At 42.9% G+C, this 18354-nt stretch overlaps 1 protein-coding gene across 1 annotated transcript in view; it reads left to right on the plus strand.

Annotated features, from left to right (window-relative positions):
• MAML3 (mastermind like transcriptional coactivator 3) overlaps nt 1-18354 on the plus strand; it is a 237366-nt gene that overhangs the window by 29433 nt on the left and 189579 nt on the right. The window contains exons 2-3 of the mRNA XM_079306289.1: nt 3650-3736; nt 5400-6589. Of these exons, the coding sequence (XP_079162415.1) occupies nt 6161-6589 (429 nt within the window). The 5' untranslated portion in view covers nt 3650-3736; nt 5400-6160. The remainder of the gene's footprint in view (nt 1-3649; nt 3737-5399; nt 6590-18354) is intronic.

Here is an 18354-nt window from a genome sequence, read left to right on the forward strand (position 1 = left end):
TTGTAGGCTGCTCTGATGTGTGTAAACCTTCATGAAAAATCAGCCAAATTGAGGCATTTTAGCAAAACCTCTTAAGCTTAATTTCCTTGTTCTCAGTCTCCACTCTCCAATATAAGAGCATTGTCTTCTTGCTTGCCATCAATTGTAAGAAACAGTTTATTGGTACAAGTGAAACACTCTGGAGGTAAAAAGGTGTTAAATACTCTCCTCGGTGGTGAACACTGACGATTCTGTGTACAGAATGAAGCAAACATCCTGTGAAAACAGCGTGTAACAATGTATTTGTAGAATTCATGGTGCTGGGATTGTGCAAAGAAGCCAACAATAGATTGCACAAGTGCTTTGATTTTGGTGGTTTTCACCTCAATTGCAAAGCTACAACCTCAGTGATGTACTTTGAACACAGGCTTGTAAATATATGTGTTCTAAGGGTTTATTTGTAGGTTATAAAGTCTTGTAGTTGCAGTGAAACAACAGTGTTGCCAGTCAGCACGTTGGCCCAGGGAGGAAAAGATTCTATTTCTTTTTCTTGAGGACAGAACTTACAAAACATTACCACTATGGAAAATTGCCCTTTATTTCTAGTTCTCTGTAATTTGAGAGTTTATAAAAATGTTCCTATTTGAATGTTGAACTTGATTGATTTTGCCAAGAATTGAAGAACAGTTTTCGGTTTCCCATATGAAGGAGGATGAGTGATAGTTTTCAGTAGCTTCAGTCTATCTTCTGGCTCAAGAAATTCAAAGTGATCATGTTCACACTGGAACTCTTATAAATGGCTGGTATCTATGCAGGAATTGCCTTGGAGAAAAAAAAAAATCCCCTGACTGCTTCCTCATTACCCAAGTTGGGCATTTGATTTCAGTGGTAGGGGATTTTTTTTTGTTTGCCCTGTGTATCTCCATCCATTTCCCTGCCCTGTTATAACTGATGAATTGGGGCTTTCAGTCTGTCAGAACTTGGAAGATTTTGTAAAATTCTGATTTGGATTCCCCAAGTTCTACAACTTGATGTGTATAAGCTGGAAAATGTTGTTTAATTTTCTTAGTATTTACAAGAGTGATCATTCCACTTCCTGCATTGCCTTAAATCTCTGCCTTTTGCAATTTCAATTTGCTTTATGATTTTCTTTGTTGCTTTCCCTTCCTCTCTTTATTGTTTTGTTCTTATGTTCCTCTGAAGCTTTGACTTTTTCCTTAAACTATTTAGAGCAACTTTTTTTGCTCTAGACTCTGTTCATCCCTTGAAGAATCCCTACAGTTCTGGGTATTCTGATGGAGAGCTTCTGGCTACCCTTTCAGGAGAATTTTTGCCATGCTGCAGCTGAAATTCACAGATACATTAATTCATAGAGGTTGTGGGTTTTTTAGTTTTCAGTGAACCCTCAATTTAGGGCTTTGCTTTAACTGTTCTCCAAATGATATTATTCTTTTTTTTGACCACAGATGTGTTAGGCTACATGCACTTCAGTAGCTTGTGGTAGTAATGGAAGCACATCTGATTTGCAGTTAGGTAGTGCTGTGTCCAAGAGAACCTTCAGCAGAAATCCTCTGAAACCCTTTTCAATGTGTAAGAAAGCGGCTCCTTGCAGATCCAGGAAGTTCAAAGTTATTCAGTGAACACATTGTGTGGCTGCCTCTATGTTTGCCTTCCAGCAGATAGCTGTTTCACCATGTCATCCACTGATTTAGACATAAATAATTTAATTATAGTGGGAGTTTTCAGAAAGGTTTCTGCCCAGGTGGCCACTCTGAAGCTAAATCTCTTGCCCAGGATGGTTTGAAACTTGCTGCCACAATGATTGGAATTTCCAACCTGACTGGCATTGCCAGCAACTAAATTGTGGTTTCTAATAGAATGGAATTCCCATTTGTCTCCTTACAGTGGTATTTTTCGTGCTGCCCATTGACTGAATAATCCTCTAGCTCAGTTGACCAAAGGAGAGTTGTATGTTGCTCTGCCAAGGCATATTTTATGTATTTTTTTATGGAGCCCCTCCCACTAATATGACTAGCTAGATTATCTGTAAGGCTGTGCTTGTTCTGAAACCACTATTGATTAAATGCTGAGATGAAATTTTTTTTTAGAAGCTGTCATTGGAACATGCTTAGACTGCACTTGCTGTCAGCTTAACAGTCATGTTTCTGTGTCTTCCTCTAAATTTCTCTCCCAGCTGGGCTCTTTCATATCTTAGCATTAAAATAGTTCCTTCCTAATTAGACAGATCTCTGTCATGATAATCATCTTGAGAACGTACACTGTATTTTCATACTGGGTATCTTTTCACAGATCAGGCCTGTGCTTTATAATTTTTCAAAATGGTAACTCACTGAATAGATCTCTCACCAAGCAATCATCCTCTGTAACTGGTAATTAGTGTCCTGTCAGCTGATATTGGTATGGCATTACTGCTCATCTGCTGCCATCAGCAAGTTCAGCTTAGATCATTTAGAATTCCGATGGATTTGATTCTCTTCAAATTCCAGTTGTGAGGATAGTATTCCAAAGCTGTGCAAACAGGGGGGAAAAAAGGTTATAGAGCAAATAAATACATTTATGCATACAAAGTAATTTTTTACAAAAATAGTGTTTGTTATGGTCATAAATTAAGAGCACACATGATCATGAATGAGTCTGTGCTCGTGTCTGACTACAGAACAGAGTTATTTGGTCAAGGTTGTGAAGAACATGGCTTTAATGACAATAATCAGTAGTTAGAAAAAAAAAAAAGAGATCTCTTTCTTGCATTTCTCAGACAATAATAGGCATTTGTTTCCTCTTTCTATTTTTTCAGACTCAGAGGCTTAGCAGAAGTGTTGTCCTTCTCAAAAATTTGATTTAAATAGTTCGTTAAATAGCTCATTTTACTTTAGCTTTTTAGAAGCTGGTAATTGTTTATGTAAGTGTCCTTAAAATAAACTATGCAAAAATGAGCTGTGAAATCTTATCTCTATTATGCTGTTTTATGCTGGCCTCTCAATACTTGGCTTTAAAAGAAAAACCTCCCATCAGAAGAAAATGTTTAGTTAGCTCTTAGGTGCTGGATGATAGCTGTAAAATGACATAGAACAACTTCTCTTTTTTTAATGAAATGATGATTCTGTTCATTGTCTTTAGGCATAAAAGGGAGTGCCTTATCTTATAAAAGATTGCACTGTAGAATAATGAAGAATCACCACTGTGCTGTTATAATGAGTGGGGAAATACATATATATTTGCTCAGCTTTGCTTCAACCTCAGCCAATGAAAAATATTTTTAATCAGAATCAAATGGTTTTTGAATGTATTCAGATGGAGGGATTTTGTTGGGGGAGTTGTGTATTTTGTTTCTTTCTCCCTTTCTTTGGTTGGTTGAAATTTTATTGCCACAAAACTGGTGATTTATTTGTTAGCAAAACTTCTAACACTAAGCACTGGTTACTCCAAAACTTTTTACTCAAATCATCACCCTTGGGCTGTGCAGCCTGGCAGAACCAAGGTATGTAGCTGAGAGATGAAAAATTCTTACATTTTTAATAGGCTGAAATTAAATTCTATAGCAATAAAGCTTGCACTTCAAAAAAATATCACATTGACAGCTGCCAAAGTGATATAGTGGAAGTTGCGTTTGTGTGACTTCATAGAGATTGAAAAATGCTATTAATTGTAGTCATAGGAAAAGAAGACAGCTTCTGTAAAATGCAGCGAAAAAGCAGTCTGTAAGAAGATCACTGTTTTTACGTGTATTTCTGATCCGGTGTGTGTAAGAAAGCGTCTGTTTTTTGGGTTCGGGCGCTGCTGTGGAGCCGGGCTGCAGGGGGCACTGCGGAGGAGCCCAAAAAGTGCTGGCTCCGAGTTAAATGTGCTTCACAGCCCTCTCCCTCCCTGGCCTGATCGCATTTTCCACTTCAAATTATTATCATTGGCATTATTATATAAACGCTAATGACTATTTATTAATAAATGTTAATAAATTGGTAATAATTTAAAACCTCAAATCCCTCCCCCTTCTTATTTTTTCCTCCTCTTTCTATTCTAACATTGAATCTTAGCCATTCAGTTCAGTAGTTACTGGAGAGATTACAACACATCCCCCGTCTCCAAATTAGGAGAGGCACGAATCTCTGTAATTGACTCAGGATTGCAATTTCCCCACGTTCTTACGCTGATACTAAGCAGAGCTGTAATTTCCCCCTGCTTGTTCTGTGATAACGTAGTAATCGATGATCGTGAAGAACTCTAAGTACCTTCACTGTGGTTCTCAAACTGATACTACAGAAAGTTTTGTTGTTTTTTTTTTTTCTTTCTGGGGGGAAGAAATGTTTGTTAATTCCAATGTAGGGAAGGTACTAATTGCTGTTTTTATTTAATTGCTACTATGTTGCGTCTGCACAGAGTCGCGAATTGTGGCAATAGGCATGAAATCAACCCCAAATTTCATACTGCTGAGGGCTTGAAAAAAAAAAAAACAAACAAAAGACTGGTCTTTGCCACTGTGTCTTAGAAATAGTATTCTATGCTAATCTGCAATGTCAAAAAATGAAGATGGTTTAAATCAAATTACATTACTAATGCATGAGTTGCCAATTTTCTTTATATCGGTTGCATGTTAGAGAACACGGGTGTCTTTCTGAGATAATTCTGTTCGCTATAGATGTATTTTTAAAATTACATCTGGAAGTGCATTTCTCACAGGGCTAGGCAGAAAATAACAATCAATGACAATTGTGGGTGCAATAGCTTTGCCTGCATAAACGCTTTAAAACTAGATTCCCGCGCCGTTATTCTTGACCCATTAATCACCCGCGCTCTATATGGAGGAAAATGTTACTGCCCAGCGTGTCATGTTTCTGGCGCTGTCTAAAATAGAAAGTTCAGCCCCGTGCCGGGGAGGAGGCGCAGGGCTCGGCGCTGCGCTCCCATTCATTATGCAACAGTTGACAGCGGAGGGGGAAGGCGGCACACGCCGCTCGCCCGCGGGCTACTGCGGCTGCTGCCCCGGGCTCCGTGTGCCGGGGGCGGGCAGGGAGCCCGGGGGCCGGCAGGGAGCCCGGGGGCCGGCAGGGAGCCCGGGGGCCGGCAGGTGTCGGCCCTGCTCGCCCCGCCGGCCGCCGGGGAAGCGCCATGCCCGCTCCGTGTCCGCGCCGGGTTTTGCACCTTGTCCCCGGGCCTGCCTCTCGGCCCGGAGGAGCCGCCGCCGCCGCGGTGTTTACCGAGCGCTCCTGTCCTGGTATCACTCCGCTGGCATGGAGGAGGAGGAGGTGGAGGAGGAGAGCATTTGATCATTGTGATGGTGGCAGGAGGAGCGGCAGCCAGCACGGCACAGCAAAGCGCTAGGCTGTATCAGCTCGGCGTTTGGCAGAGACTTCAGAGAGATACTTTTTTTTTTCTCCTTCTTTTTTTATTTTTTTTTTCTCCAGCTCGGTCCGGATTGTTCATGTGTTTACTTCCCCCAGCCCGAGGATTTGCTATTTAGGTTCCTGTTGAAATGCAACTGAGCAGCCAAAGTACTTTGCGAACACGGTGCGGCATAAACACCAAAACTTTTTTCCAGAAGGAAAATACAATAAGCAAGCGGCTTTGCCTGTCTTTTGATGCCGTGGAGTGCGAGTGAGTGTGCCGTGTGTGCCCAGCGTGTGCCTGTGCTCGGATGCGTGTGTGCGAACGTGCGTGTGAACGGCTGTGTGTGGATGTGTGTGCATGTGGAGGGGCGCGCGTTTCTCCTTATCCATGGGGAGAGAAGGCTTTTGGCAAAATCTCCGGAAATCTCATGGAATCTGTTTTGAAATAATGGATTATAAAAAAGAAAGAGGAGGAAAGGAGCTGGTCTGATATCTCCTGGAGTTTGCTAACCCGAATTGCTGCTGCTTAGTTTGTTGTGCTTTGTGTGTGTGTGTGTTTGTTGGTTGGTTGTGTTGCTGGCGATAACCTTTTAGCACCTTCTCTATTTCCCTCCCCCCTTCCCTCTCTCTTTTTAATGTTTTGGAGCTTCTCGAGAGGGATTGGCTGGGGGAAAAGAGAAACATTTGCTCGGGATCGCTGTTTCCCTGATACATGATGGTGCCCCCTTCCCCCCCCTCCCCGGTTCTCTAAAAAGTATCCCATCAGGACCCCAGAGGAGACTGTGTGTGCGAAGTGTAGGATAAAAAGTTCTTCCAAAATAGTGTGCGCGGGGCCGAGGATGGGGGATTTCGCAGCCCCCGCTGCCGCCGCGAACGGCAGCAGTATTTGCATCAACAATAACCTGAACAGCAGCCTCGGCGGGGCCGGGATCGGGGTGAGCAGCGCTCCCCACGGCCCTGCCGCCGCTGCCGGTAACAATACCGCGAGCAGCGGCGGCGTTCCCAAGCACAGCACGGTGGTGGAGCGGCTGAGGCAGCGCATCGAGGGCTGCCGGCGGCACCATGTCAACTGCGAGAGCAGGTACCAGCAAGCCCAGGCGGAGCAGCTGGAGCTGGAGCGCAGGGACACGGTGAGCCTCTACCAGCGGACCCTGGAGCAGAGGGCCAAGAAAACGGGCACCGGCGGCAGCAAGCAGCAGCACCAGAGCAAACAGCAGCAAGATGCTGAGCCGGCCGCGGCGGAGCAGAGGAACCACACGCTGATCATGGTAAGGGGCGCGGGCCGGGGGGCGGAGGGAGGGCTGGCTGTCCGACTCCGCGTCGCTCGCCGGGATGAGCCGCAGGTCGCTTGTCAAGGGGGAGCGGGGCTCGGCTCAACTTTGGCGCTGGCCGGGACGCTTCGCAACTTGTCGCGGGCTGGGGCGGAGGGAGCTTTTCTCCCCCCGTCCCCTTCGGAAGGGTAGCAGCGCTCTGGGCTAAGGGGGAAGGAGCGGTGCCAGGCGTGCTGCCGAGAGCCGGGGGAGGGTTTTGTGTGTGCGTGCGTGCGCGTTTCGCCACGGCTCCTCCGTGCGGGGGGCCGGCCGCCTTTAAATCCCGCCGCGGAGCGAGGGGGAAGGTGACTGCTGGAGCAAAAGTTAGGCGGGTTTCTCGCTCGGGCTTCCCCGGCGTGCAGCAGCCCGGCTCCCCACGCGAGCTGAACCGCTTCCCAAAGTTTCCTTGGGATTTAAGGAGCTTAGCGAGGAGCGGAGGGGGGGAAGGGGGCGGGGGCTGAGCCGGTAGGAGCGTAGCGGCGAGTAGGAAGCGGAGTTTCCCACTGCCAGGCTTCACCGATGATGAATAATGAGAGGAGGCGCGGGGGGAGCCGGGCCCCGCGCTCCGGCAGAGCTTTATTTATAGTGATTCTGCTGGGGGGGTGGCGGTGCTCGTCCCGGCCGGCGGGGACACGCGTGTGTGTCCTGACGTGTCCCCAGCCGGGGCGGGCACGGGGCAGCCGGCTCCTCGCCGTCTGCCGGGCGCACAATGGGCGGCGGGGAGGAGGAGGAGGAGGCGCGATGGCAGCGTGTGGTTTACAAGCCTCGCACGTCCCTCCCTCTCGCCTTCCCCCGCTGCGCGGGTCCGGCGGGGCGGCAGCTGCCGGGGAAGGGCTGTGTGACAAAGCGGCGGGGTGGCCGTGCTGCCTCTCGGCCCTCCCGGACGGGTGCGGGAGAGGAGGGAGCCCTGTGCTGGTGCCGGTTCGGTGCCGGTTCGGTGCCGGGCAGGAGCCCCGCAGAGCGGCGGGGGTGGCGGGATGTGTGCGTGTGCGCCTCGCCAACAGGAAGCAGAACGACCTCACTGACATCTTGCTGCTTTCCTGATGTTACCAGCCAGGCAGAACCGTGTTTCTCTTCCTCCTGGCGCCTTTCCGCAGGACCGAGGCTTTATTTAAACTTCGCCTCCTCCCGGGGCAGCAGCAGAATCACTCCCTAAACCCCATGAGCAGGGAGTCTCTTCTAGTCAGCCCAGCTATCCTCAAATCCCTTTCATATCTCACAAGCTGCAAAATCCAGTTTCCACAAGGCACAGGGAAGGGGCTGGAGGCTCAGGAGACATTTCCAGGATGACTTCTCTCCAGGGCAGCGTTGTGGTGCAGTGTCCCCATCCAGCTCCAGAGCAGCTTGGATGCTGTTGGACATGGGCTAGTGGTGTGTTATCCTTTCCCCTTATTCCCCTTATTTAATGCTGAAGCACTAAACCAGGAATTTTAGACAAGCAGGTTATTGGTCTTCCCTTGAAGATGCGGGACAGAAAGCCGAAGTTATAATGTGAAAGTTGTAGAAACAAAATAACAAAGGAGGAAGTGCAGTTTCAGCTCTCGCTGTTGCTGGATTCTTTCTGGTTGGGACGTTTGAAGAGCTAAGTCACCTAATTAAGGGGTAGTCTGCTATGAAATTCACCATAACTCAATTCGTGTGCTGTGATCTTCATGTTATTTAAGTATACTCAATGTGCCCTATGTTTTTTAATCTTAAAAACCATAAATTCTACAGCCTTATTTCAAAAAAATACCCATTTCCAATTTTTAAAAAGAAAATACACAAATGTTGCCAAAAAATCTAGACATCACCTGCTTTTTTAAAACTTGTAATGTGTTAATTATGATTTGTGACTAATGTCTAAGAACATTGGGGAACATCTATGGAAACATGAAAGTAATACTTGAAACCCAAGAAATTACTCTTTTTAAGCAGTTGAAAAGTATTTTCTCTGAGATATTAATGCTTTTTGCAGTAAAACCAAATGCAAGCTCCCAAACATCTTAATTTCTAGTAATCATAACAGTGTGGTAATTTAAGTACATTTAGGAGTTTTCTCCCTTTCTTTATTCTCTGGTAAACTCCAGTGGAGAGTTTTACAGTGGAGCAGTCATAGATCTGCTACTGCTTTAGTCTTCACACAAAAAACATTATTAAATCTTCCCCTCATATTATTAAACCACATCATTTGGAAAAGAAGCTGTTGGGATTAAATGGCAACAAACAGAATGAGGACAGCAAGAAATGCTTTTTGTATTTTTTTTTTTTTAAATCAGAGCAAATTAAAGAAAAATATAATCTCTCTCTATGTGTGTGTGTGTGTATGTGTCCTCCAAACTGAGAGATGCTGAGAAGGGAGATGTGCTTGATCCAGGCAGCCTGTCACCCAACAAACCCTCCCAGAAGCTGCCCTTCATCAAGCTGGGTAAAAAACCCAAAAGCATCTTCAGAAGACAATTATTTAAAGGCGTGCACTCTGATTTTCTTCAGTGGATGGAGTGCAAGGGATGCAGTTTGTACAGTGATTCTTGTTGCCACCCCCACAGTTTGCACCCTCCCTCCCAGAGTTGGTGGAAGTCACTGTGTGGTTTCCACTGTTCAGGACTCTGTGTCAACTGACAAGAGGTTGTCAATGGAAGCCTTTTGTTAAAATGGGTGTGGGAGCATGGGCTGGGCTGGATTTCATGAGTTGCTGATCTACCCTGAATTTGAGTCTTGTTATAGAGAAAGTTTTCACTCGTTGAAGTTTGAAATACCTGGATTTGCAACTACTTCAACCTCTTCTGTTGAGTAGAACAGTGGATTACACAACTAGTTTGCTCACACACAGGCATAGATTGGGGTGTGCACAGTAATTAAATTAGTTTATAGATGTCTGTGGGGACCTTTCCCCTCACCCCAGCTCAACCTGGCAAAAACCGAAGTTGTTTTCTGTGATTTTGAGTTGGATTATTAAAATGCCAGTCTGGCTTTCAGAGCAAGTATTGGGAAAATTTGCAATTCATCCAAAACTCCGCTGCTCATCTTTGGATTGGTTCCAGGAAATATCAACACATTATATCAGTTCTTTGGTTCTTTGTGTGCTAATCTGCTTTCTTGTTTCCTTCTTTCAGTGCAAGAATCTTCTTGGCTCTGCATCCCTGTTATTGTGTGGGGTTCAGAGGTTGTAGCTGTGTGTATACACATACATTATATATTGAATAAATAATGTATATTTAATATATAATAGCCAAATACATAATGATAACTGCAAATTGTATCATCTCTGTTTCTTATCTCCATGGCTGTTTTAACTGTGCATTTTTTGTCTGTGACATGTGTAATTATTACATTGGTCTTCTAATGCACACTTATTTGCATCTGAGCTCTCTTGTGAACTATGAAGAGGCTGGAGCTACTTTTTTTCCTATTTTAAGGCTCTTCAAGATTTTTTTTTTTTTTAATTTAGCATTATTGTGTCTTACCCTCTATTTCTCACCCTAAACCCAGTTCTTAGTAAATTGTGTTTTAAGCACATAAACCTAAAATGTTAGTTAGATCAGAGAAATTAACAGAAGTCATATAACCTATTAGATCATCTTTTCTGTTCCCCTGCAAAAGCATCCTATGCCAATTCAGAATTAAAGTCAGAGAAAACACGTCTGGAAACATAGGGTGTTTTCCAGTCCTGCTCTTTAACCATTCTGGGCTAACTCACTGCCTTCCAGAAGAGAATGATCACACTGCACTTCTGCCTGAGGGAAGGAAAATGGGCAGGCCAGTCCTTTCAGCTTTCCCTGTGTAGGGACAGAATAATATGTCCAGAATGATAGAAATCTGATTATATGTCCCTGTTGGTAGATACTCCACCACAGAAAAGTGGTTCCTCCCCCCACCTGAGTCTCTTCCTTTTCTTGAAAAAGGTATCCAGAGTGAAAAGTGGAACATCTTCATTTGTCTTAGTGATTCATGGATAATGCCAGTGATGGAATGAGTGCCACAGAATGTTGTCAAGCTTGTGAGGAGTTTGTTAAAGCTTATACCTGCTGTATTTAATACCTACTTGTGCATACTTCCACAAAAATGAGCACATTTCATGTGTTCTTTCTTGTGTAATATTGCTGTTCAACTTACTTTACAGGTGCTTAGGAGTTCATCACTCACACTATAGGAAAAGTCTATTTCTCTGGCATTGCAAAGATGAAAAAAGAAGTTAATTTTTAGATGTTTTGTTTTATTTTCCACAAAAAGGTCAAATACTTGCAGTCCTTACTCATGCCTGATGACTAAGTAGGATTAAGCATCTCTTTGGTTAATAAGCTATGTCTGATCTTGCTCACACAGGGGTAAAGTCAGTAGTAAATACACAACAGGGGTGATGCTAGAATTAAATCCCAGGCCAGCAGAGCTCCTTCTCTTTCGTAAACATCGTAGAAGGAGTCATTGTGTAACCCTTTTTATTTTCCTTTTTCTATAAGGGTGGATCTCTGTGTCTTTCTTACTCCACAGGCCTCTCCCATTTGTTTTCTCCTTTTCATACCAACTGGCGCTCGATGCGCCTGTGTGATTACTGTCCTTTAGGACAAGGAGTTTTTGTGCTGACCTCCTTTTGCAGCTAGTCAGCACAATAGGTTTCAGTTTAGCAAACTGAAAGGAATGAAGAGACTCTTCACTTCAAGCACTGCTAGCCTCTGATGACCTTTAATGCTCTGATGGAAAGTGTGTCCCTTTCAAAGGCGGTGGCTTGGGTTATTACACGCCGTAGCCGTAGCAGGGCAAGCTGTATTTTGACACAGGGTATCCACTCATAGTGAAATCTCAGCTTCGGATTGACCAAACAGAATGTGTTGAAAGTCCCGTAGGGAAGTTCTAGGCATTGTTAAGTTCAGGGAGAATCGCTTTGTCTGGAACACATCAAAAAGTTATTCTGCTAACGCAGCGCCAAAAATTTTAACGTGCGATTGTGTTAGGACAACTGGTTGCATTTAGGTTAACCTCAATTTACAGCAACTTGACCTAAAGCTTAAGGCTTCGCGAATGGCTTCAGCTGGTGTAACCCGAGCTGCCAGCCCTGAGGAAGTCTCCTCTTTGCTGCTCCTGTCGGGGCTGTGCTCGCTGCCTTGGCTTGTGCAGCCCCACGGGCAGCGGCTTCACCCAGCAGGTCGGGAGGGCACACACACTCCTTCCTTTTCTCCTGGGTTCGTGCTTAGCTGGATCAGATCCATCATTTGTTTGACTGTCCCTCCCGTGGGTAGCACAGTCTTACAACATCTTAATCCTCTTGTGAAATTCAACCCTTATCCCAGGATAAACATCTGGGACCTCTGAGTTCAAACATGCTTACCTGGTGGCATACATTGAACCTCAGCTAAGCTACAGCTGGTGTCAGTGCACAGTTCTGTTCCTGAAACAGGGCTGGCTCTATGCAGCAAAGCAGTCAGGGTTCATTTTGGTTTAAACACTTGCATGTACAAGACACTTGGTTGCATATTACTCCAATATGTATAATTCATGTGAGAGATGTGCCTGGATTAGCAGAGGTTTAAGAACAGGCCAGTAACTGCTGGCTGAAATCCTTCGAGTGTGTTTTGTGAATTGAAAAGTGAGGTACAATCTCTGACTGGAGTTATGAACCTGTAATCACTTTTGCAGTCTGGGATCTCACAGGCTGTTCAGATAAGGGCATTCTTGTACATTCAGTGGGAAATTGGGAGCCTTAACAATTTGAAATATATATTTTCCTTGTTTGTCTAAGCTGGTGAATCACAAAATCATGTAACTTTGATTGTTCTTTTGCTTCCCTCTTATTTTAGTTTCCCAATGTTTTGTAGCTCAAAAGTCACTACAAACTGCTCCTGTTTGCTTTCTGAATGCTTGAAACTCAGTTTCATAGGGCTTAAGAGAAAATATCTTTTAAAACTTGCAGTAATTAATAAGATTGCAGCTGCTGAAATTCCGTGCATACAGGAAGAGCTGCCTTCTTTCAAGACTTCCCTCTTTCAGGCTGATTTTGTTTGCCCCCACACACCAGTAAAATTGGTCAGGGGATAAGAGTACTCCACTGCAGTTGGCCTGAGACGTGTTCACCCACAAGGAACTCTGCATTTTCTGCAAGTTTGTGAAAATGCTAAATCCAGTGCTGCAGTGCTATTGGTGGCACAGAAAATTTATCACTGTTTGCCTGTTGTCAGTTCTTCACAACCACAGCACACAGAGTTGAAAAGAGGTCTGAATTTATGACTTTCAGGATAACTAATGGAATAAACAGGAAGATCGAAAGGTCAAGCTTTTTTACTTTTTTTTAAGAAAAGCACTTTCTGAAGGGTTTTCATATAGGGCTCTGTAGCGTCCTGTAAGTTCTCAGCTCTCATCGACTGAAGCTTGGTGGAGTTGTGCTTTCACTGATGAGGGTGGGGCTGTGCCTCTTCACTTTCTGTCTCCTCCCTACACCACTTTTACTACGTGCTATGCAGTAACACTCCACGTTTCACAGAACAATTCTACTTCATTTTCCTCTGCTTTTCAGATTCAGAGGAACGATTGTTCAGTGCTGCTGTGAAGTTTTTCTGCATCATCTTTATGATGCTTGTGGAAATCCTGGGCCAATTCAGAAAGTCCTCGGGTATTGTGTACCTTGGAAAAGAGCAGAGAATTGGTTTTTAACCTTGCTCTGACCCCGGGCAGCATCACAACCAAGAAGCCAGCATGCCTATGTATGTGTGTTTGTATAAACCAGCACCTGTACTTACACACTGGTTTTTAAACTGTACTCCAAGGCAAAGTGGAAAGATTTATGATCTGTTTCGATGGTGGAAGGGGATATAACAGTCCAACAAGTCTAAGAATCACTGATACATACCCATTTTCTGTATTTTCATCCTCTTTCTCTTTCCTTTTGCTCATATCTAATCTTCTGTGATGTTTTGGCACTTCTGCATTGTGTTTCATCTGAAGGAGGAAGGGAGGTGGCTATGGCAAATGAGATTGTAGAAGAGTTCTGGAAAGTATAGGAGTTTTTTAATAATTTAAGATATTTCTTTGCATTAAGGTGGATAGATCAGCACTTTGCCAAAAAAGAAATTGTTCCATTCCTTACCCCTTCTGTGTGGGTTTATGCAGAAAATGCTATTTCAGACTCGGTAGCATCTGCAAAAATTACTTTAAATCTGACTGCCTTACCTTGTTCTAGTTGCCTTTGGACTGCTAAACAGATTGTTCCATTTTTGCTGTGATCTGTGCTGCTGTTCCTTTTTGTCTCCAGAGCTGGTGGCTGTTGTTCTGATTTCTCTGGATTGCATTCCATTGCATAACTGAGGCAGCAGAGAGAAAACTGCTATTGATATTAAATAACAAATTTTTAACAGTGTTTTCAGCAAGCAAGTTGCTACTCACTATACATACATTTAGTTGTCATCATAGCAGGTAATGTCACCTTGAAGGCTTTAGTGGACTCATGCAGAAGGCTGTAGATTTCTGAAACTGAATCACATTGTTTGAAATTGGCTGAAGTTCTGGTATGCAATCCATGGCTGGATGTGAAGCAGTGGTTCAAAGTAATCTTCTATTCTTCTAGTTCTTCTATTATTGCACGTTTCAGTCTTTGCCTTCCAGTAAAAGTGGAGATATGATGCTGAGGTTGGAGTGCCCTGTTTTTTGGGTTTTTTTTTCTTCCTAATTTATCTCAGGTAGTTTGTACATTGAAAGCTTTAAAGCCTGGATTGCTGTAATTTTGAAAATTTACCTGAGAGATTTTGACTTTACGTTTTTTTCATCCCATAGGATTTTGCTGAAGCTCATTTTTTTCTAAATCATTTTAATATGCATTCTACATCATGCAAAACAACAACAAAAAACTCCCACTTATTTTCTCTCCATTTCATTTACAACCAAACAAAACCACTTTAAGGTCACAGTAAGGTTTACTGCCCTTCTCAGTAACACTTTTGCTGTGGAAAATGTCAGCAGTGGGTGGGGGGGATGAAGAATTGTGAACGTAGAACAGAGAAACCAAAATTAATTTTGACTAGTAGCATTGCAAATTTCACCTATCTCTGTGATAAAGTGTGTTTATTTACAGTCATACAGGGGTTCTGGGAACTTAGGCATGGAGTATATTCTTTTCCACTTAATGTCTCTTCACGTGGTGCTGCCTTGGGGTTAATTAGATGAAGCAGCTGAAACAAATAAACATTTTGCTGCCACAAAACGGGGTGGTCTCAGGGCTGCAGTCCTACACCTGTGTCTGCCTGTGGTACTAATGTGGGAGGAAAATGAGCTGCCTAGGAAGAGAGCAGTGGGGTTTTTTAGGTGTAAGGTGAAGGTACTAGAGGAAAGGGGAGGTAGAAAGTTCTGAGTAGTTTGCTTTCAACTTTAATAGGTCTTTTAATCAAGTTGATCAGCAATTCAAAGGGTGATCAGTCATTGGATCATGCTGCTCAGGGAAGTGTTGGAGTCGACATCCCTTGAGATATTTCTACAGAAATGTAGATGTGGCACTTAAGGACATGATTTAGTGATGGGCTTGGCCATGCTGGGTTAATGGTTGGACTGATGACTTTAAGGGTCCTTTCCACCTGCCAGGTGAAAGCCTGGGAATTGTGGTGCCTTGCTGGAGTTAATTTGGGAGTGAAACACAGTTTATGGACCATCAGGCAGGACATTATTGGAAGTGTCCTCAGGAATACTGCTTTGGTCCCTCTCAAGGGTGAGCTGATGGCCCAAATTGTAAAGCATGATGAGGAGAACATCATTTCAATCCAGCCTAGTCCAAAGAAGACATCAGCTGCCCACAGCATGGACTTGTATCAGGTAGGTGATAACTGTGCTTTCTGTGAAGAAAGAAAAAGGGAGGGGGTTGTGTTCATTTCTTTTTTGCTTGCTTCTGAAAATTGATAAACTTGGTCTCTTGATAAAAGAAGGAAAAACACAGTTTTGCTTGATCTTTGCAGTATGATGATTGCATTTTTTTTGGCTGCTTAATGTGTTGTGCTCATTTTAATTCCATGTAGAACAATATCTAGGTTAAGTAATTATGAAAGGCCCAGATAAAAAGTTGGCACCATCCTGATGTCTTGACTTGCACATGGAACTTGAGGTAACATTGGAGCATGGGGCTGTGTCCATGACAGACAGTCACTTGTAATTTTACTTTCCTTCTATCTGTACCCAAGTCTCGGGGCAATATGATAATAATTGTATAAGTCAGCAATGAAAAAGTTCAGTGGTTTGTTTTGTTGTTTTTGGTTTTTTTTATTATTTTTAATTTTTTGTTTGTTTGTTTATCCTGCTTTCTCAGATGTTTTGTTTCAGAATTAGTTCATTTGCTGGAATCCAGCCTGTTAGCACAATAGGTAGATAAGGATATTACCTATATTGGTATTTCTGATGCAGTGTGTTCCCTATGTTAAGTTTCACTAGTGGTTCCAGTATTTTTTTCTGGTTTGAAAATTTATTTGCTTCCCAAATCTGTGACTTATCTCCTGTGGGTAGTGAATGCATGGTTAAAATGTGTCATAAAGAGAAGTAAAGAGTTTATGGGAGCAGGTTTGGACTGGCTAGCTTGTCCCTAAATTTAATGTCAGGTGCAAATTGTACTGCTTGTCTCAAACAACAGCAGAATATGTAACAAATCTTGACCAATGCACTTCAACTCATGGGATTTTTTCCACTTTTGCAATATGACTTTTTTTTTTAAGAGAAAATTTTCTAAGCTCTTAGTCTATAAACTTAAACATTTGTAATGATAATTGATAACTGAGGCCAGTAAGTGAGAACAATGATTGAGTCATATACACCAGGCTCTGTAAGGAATGGAGCACAAACAGACTCATAAAATATTTCATCATTTTCAGAGATACTTTCTGTTTGCAAATACACAGTTCTTACATGATTCAAGATTTAGTATTTAAAATGTGAATTAAATGTCTTTCCTATTGCAAGGGAAGAAACAAAATGCTTCCAATTGTATAAAGCTTTTATTAATGTGGTATCAGGCACATTTTTAAAAATTAGACATATATTTTTCAGTTTTCTAATACACTTTCTTTGCAAGAGTTAATTTTGTAGGATGTATTTCTTGCCTTTTGACCTTGATTTGATTGGTTGGGGATTTTGTGAGGTGGTTTTTTTTCCTGTTCTTGGATGGTTTTTGGTTGGCTGTTTAGCAGCCAGTTTTGGTTTAACAGGGCCATGCTCATGGTCAGCTGCAAATACCAGGTGAATTAGTTGCTTTGGTTTTCTTGCTTTTCCAGGTCTTGCATCCATCAGAGCATTACAGTGTGTTGTGCCAACTGATTTTCTGCACTGTTGTAAACTGGGGGGTGATCTTTGTTCAGATTTTAGGAGTTCTAAACACTTTCCAGTGACACAGCTAATGAATAAATATATATCAATCATTCAGCAAATGTAAGCCTCTGGACAGACTTGCTTTCCTTAGTTATCTGTTGCATATTCCCTGGAAATCACCAGCAGTTCATGTAAAAACCATTGCCTGGGTAACTTCTGACACATTAGTAATGGACACATCTGTGTATTTTAAATCCTTTATGTCCAAATCCTATTTTCATGTTTCTAAAGTTGGTTAAGTAAGTGGTGTGGGTTTTTTCCCTCCTGATGGATTAACTTTGTTTTGCTAAAACAAGCTGCATTTCAATGCTTTTTCTGCCCTTTCTATGCATATGCCCACTGTTAGTATAAACCAGTTTTCAGAAGTGATTGCTGTGGCAGGCAGAAGGCAATGTGTATTTCTCAAACCATATGGGAAGTATTTGAGGTGGTTTAGGCAGAGTGTTTTGGTGGCTGACTGTGATCCTGTTTTCTGATGGATGGAGGGAACTGCTCTGCAGTGTGCTGCAGGCACACTCAACAGCTATGAGAGATTTCCTTCCCTTGGGTGGTACTGTGCCATATTTTGGGAAGGGAAGGAACAAACTTGTGTCCCTGAGGTCAAAATGCAACACCAAACAGCCAGGATTTTTGGAAGATTTCCAGTTCAATCAGCCACAGTTGTGGTCATGTCCTCTTGTGGTCCAAGCAATCTCATCTGTGTCTCAGTGTGTAAAATTGGTGCTTCAGATATTTGGGGTGATTTGCATATCCTTAAACAGGTCAGCTAAAAAATTAGTGCTGCTTTTCATCAGGACTATATGGACCATTACTGTCTCAGGCAATAGTTGGGTTTTCTCACAAGAACTGAGAACTCTTCCCAGTGTTTTCTAATATGATTTGTAGGATCTAAAATCTGCCTTTCGCAGGCTTAGATTGTTTGGGGAGTTGACAGAATTAAGTTTTATATGCCACATTTTATGTTTTACTGAAACATAAATTGAGATGTCAGCATTCCTCAATTAGTAATCATTCATAATATTGACATTTCAAAGGGTCTTTGTGTCACAGAGTTGTCTTCTTTGGTCTGGAGGGTGGCAGGACATAAATGTTTTCAGCTGACCATGTTTTATTTGTCCAAGAAATATCTGAGCTCAGTTTGGATTATTTGACTGGCTTTGAGGTAAAGACAATGACATGGACATTTATTGCTGGAAGGGCATTGGAAAATCCAACCAGTTTCCCACCTTAGTATGTAGGCTGTACCATGAGAGAGACCCTTTCCTTTCCCCTGGGACTGTAGAACTGGATAGAAGGTCTCATATTATTTTGGTAATATTAAGTAATAGTGTGCTTGTTTTCCTCTCTCATTATTGACATCTGTGGTTTTTGTGTTGCTTTTGTTGTTCTGTAAATATCAATATGAGTCGATCTCTTAT

This window comes from Erithacus rubecula (assembly GCF_903797595.1).
Source record: "Erithacus rubecula genome assembly, chromosome: 5".
Classification (NCBI taxonomy): Eukaryota; Metazoa; Chordata; class Aves; order Passeriformes; family Muscicapidae; genus Erithacus; species Erithacus rubecula.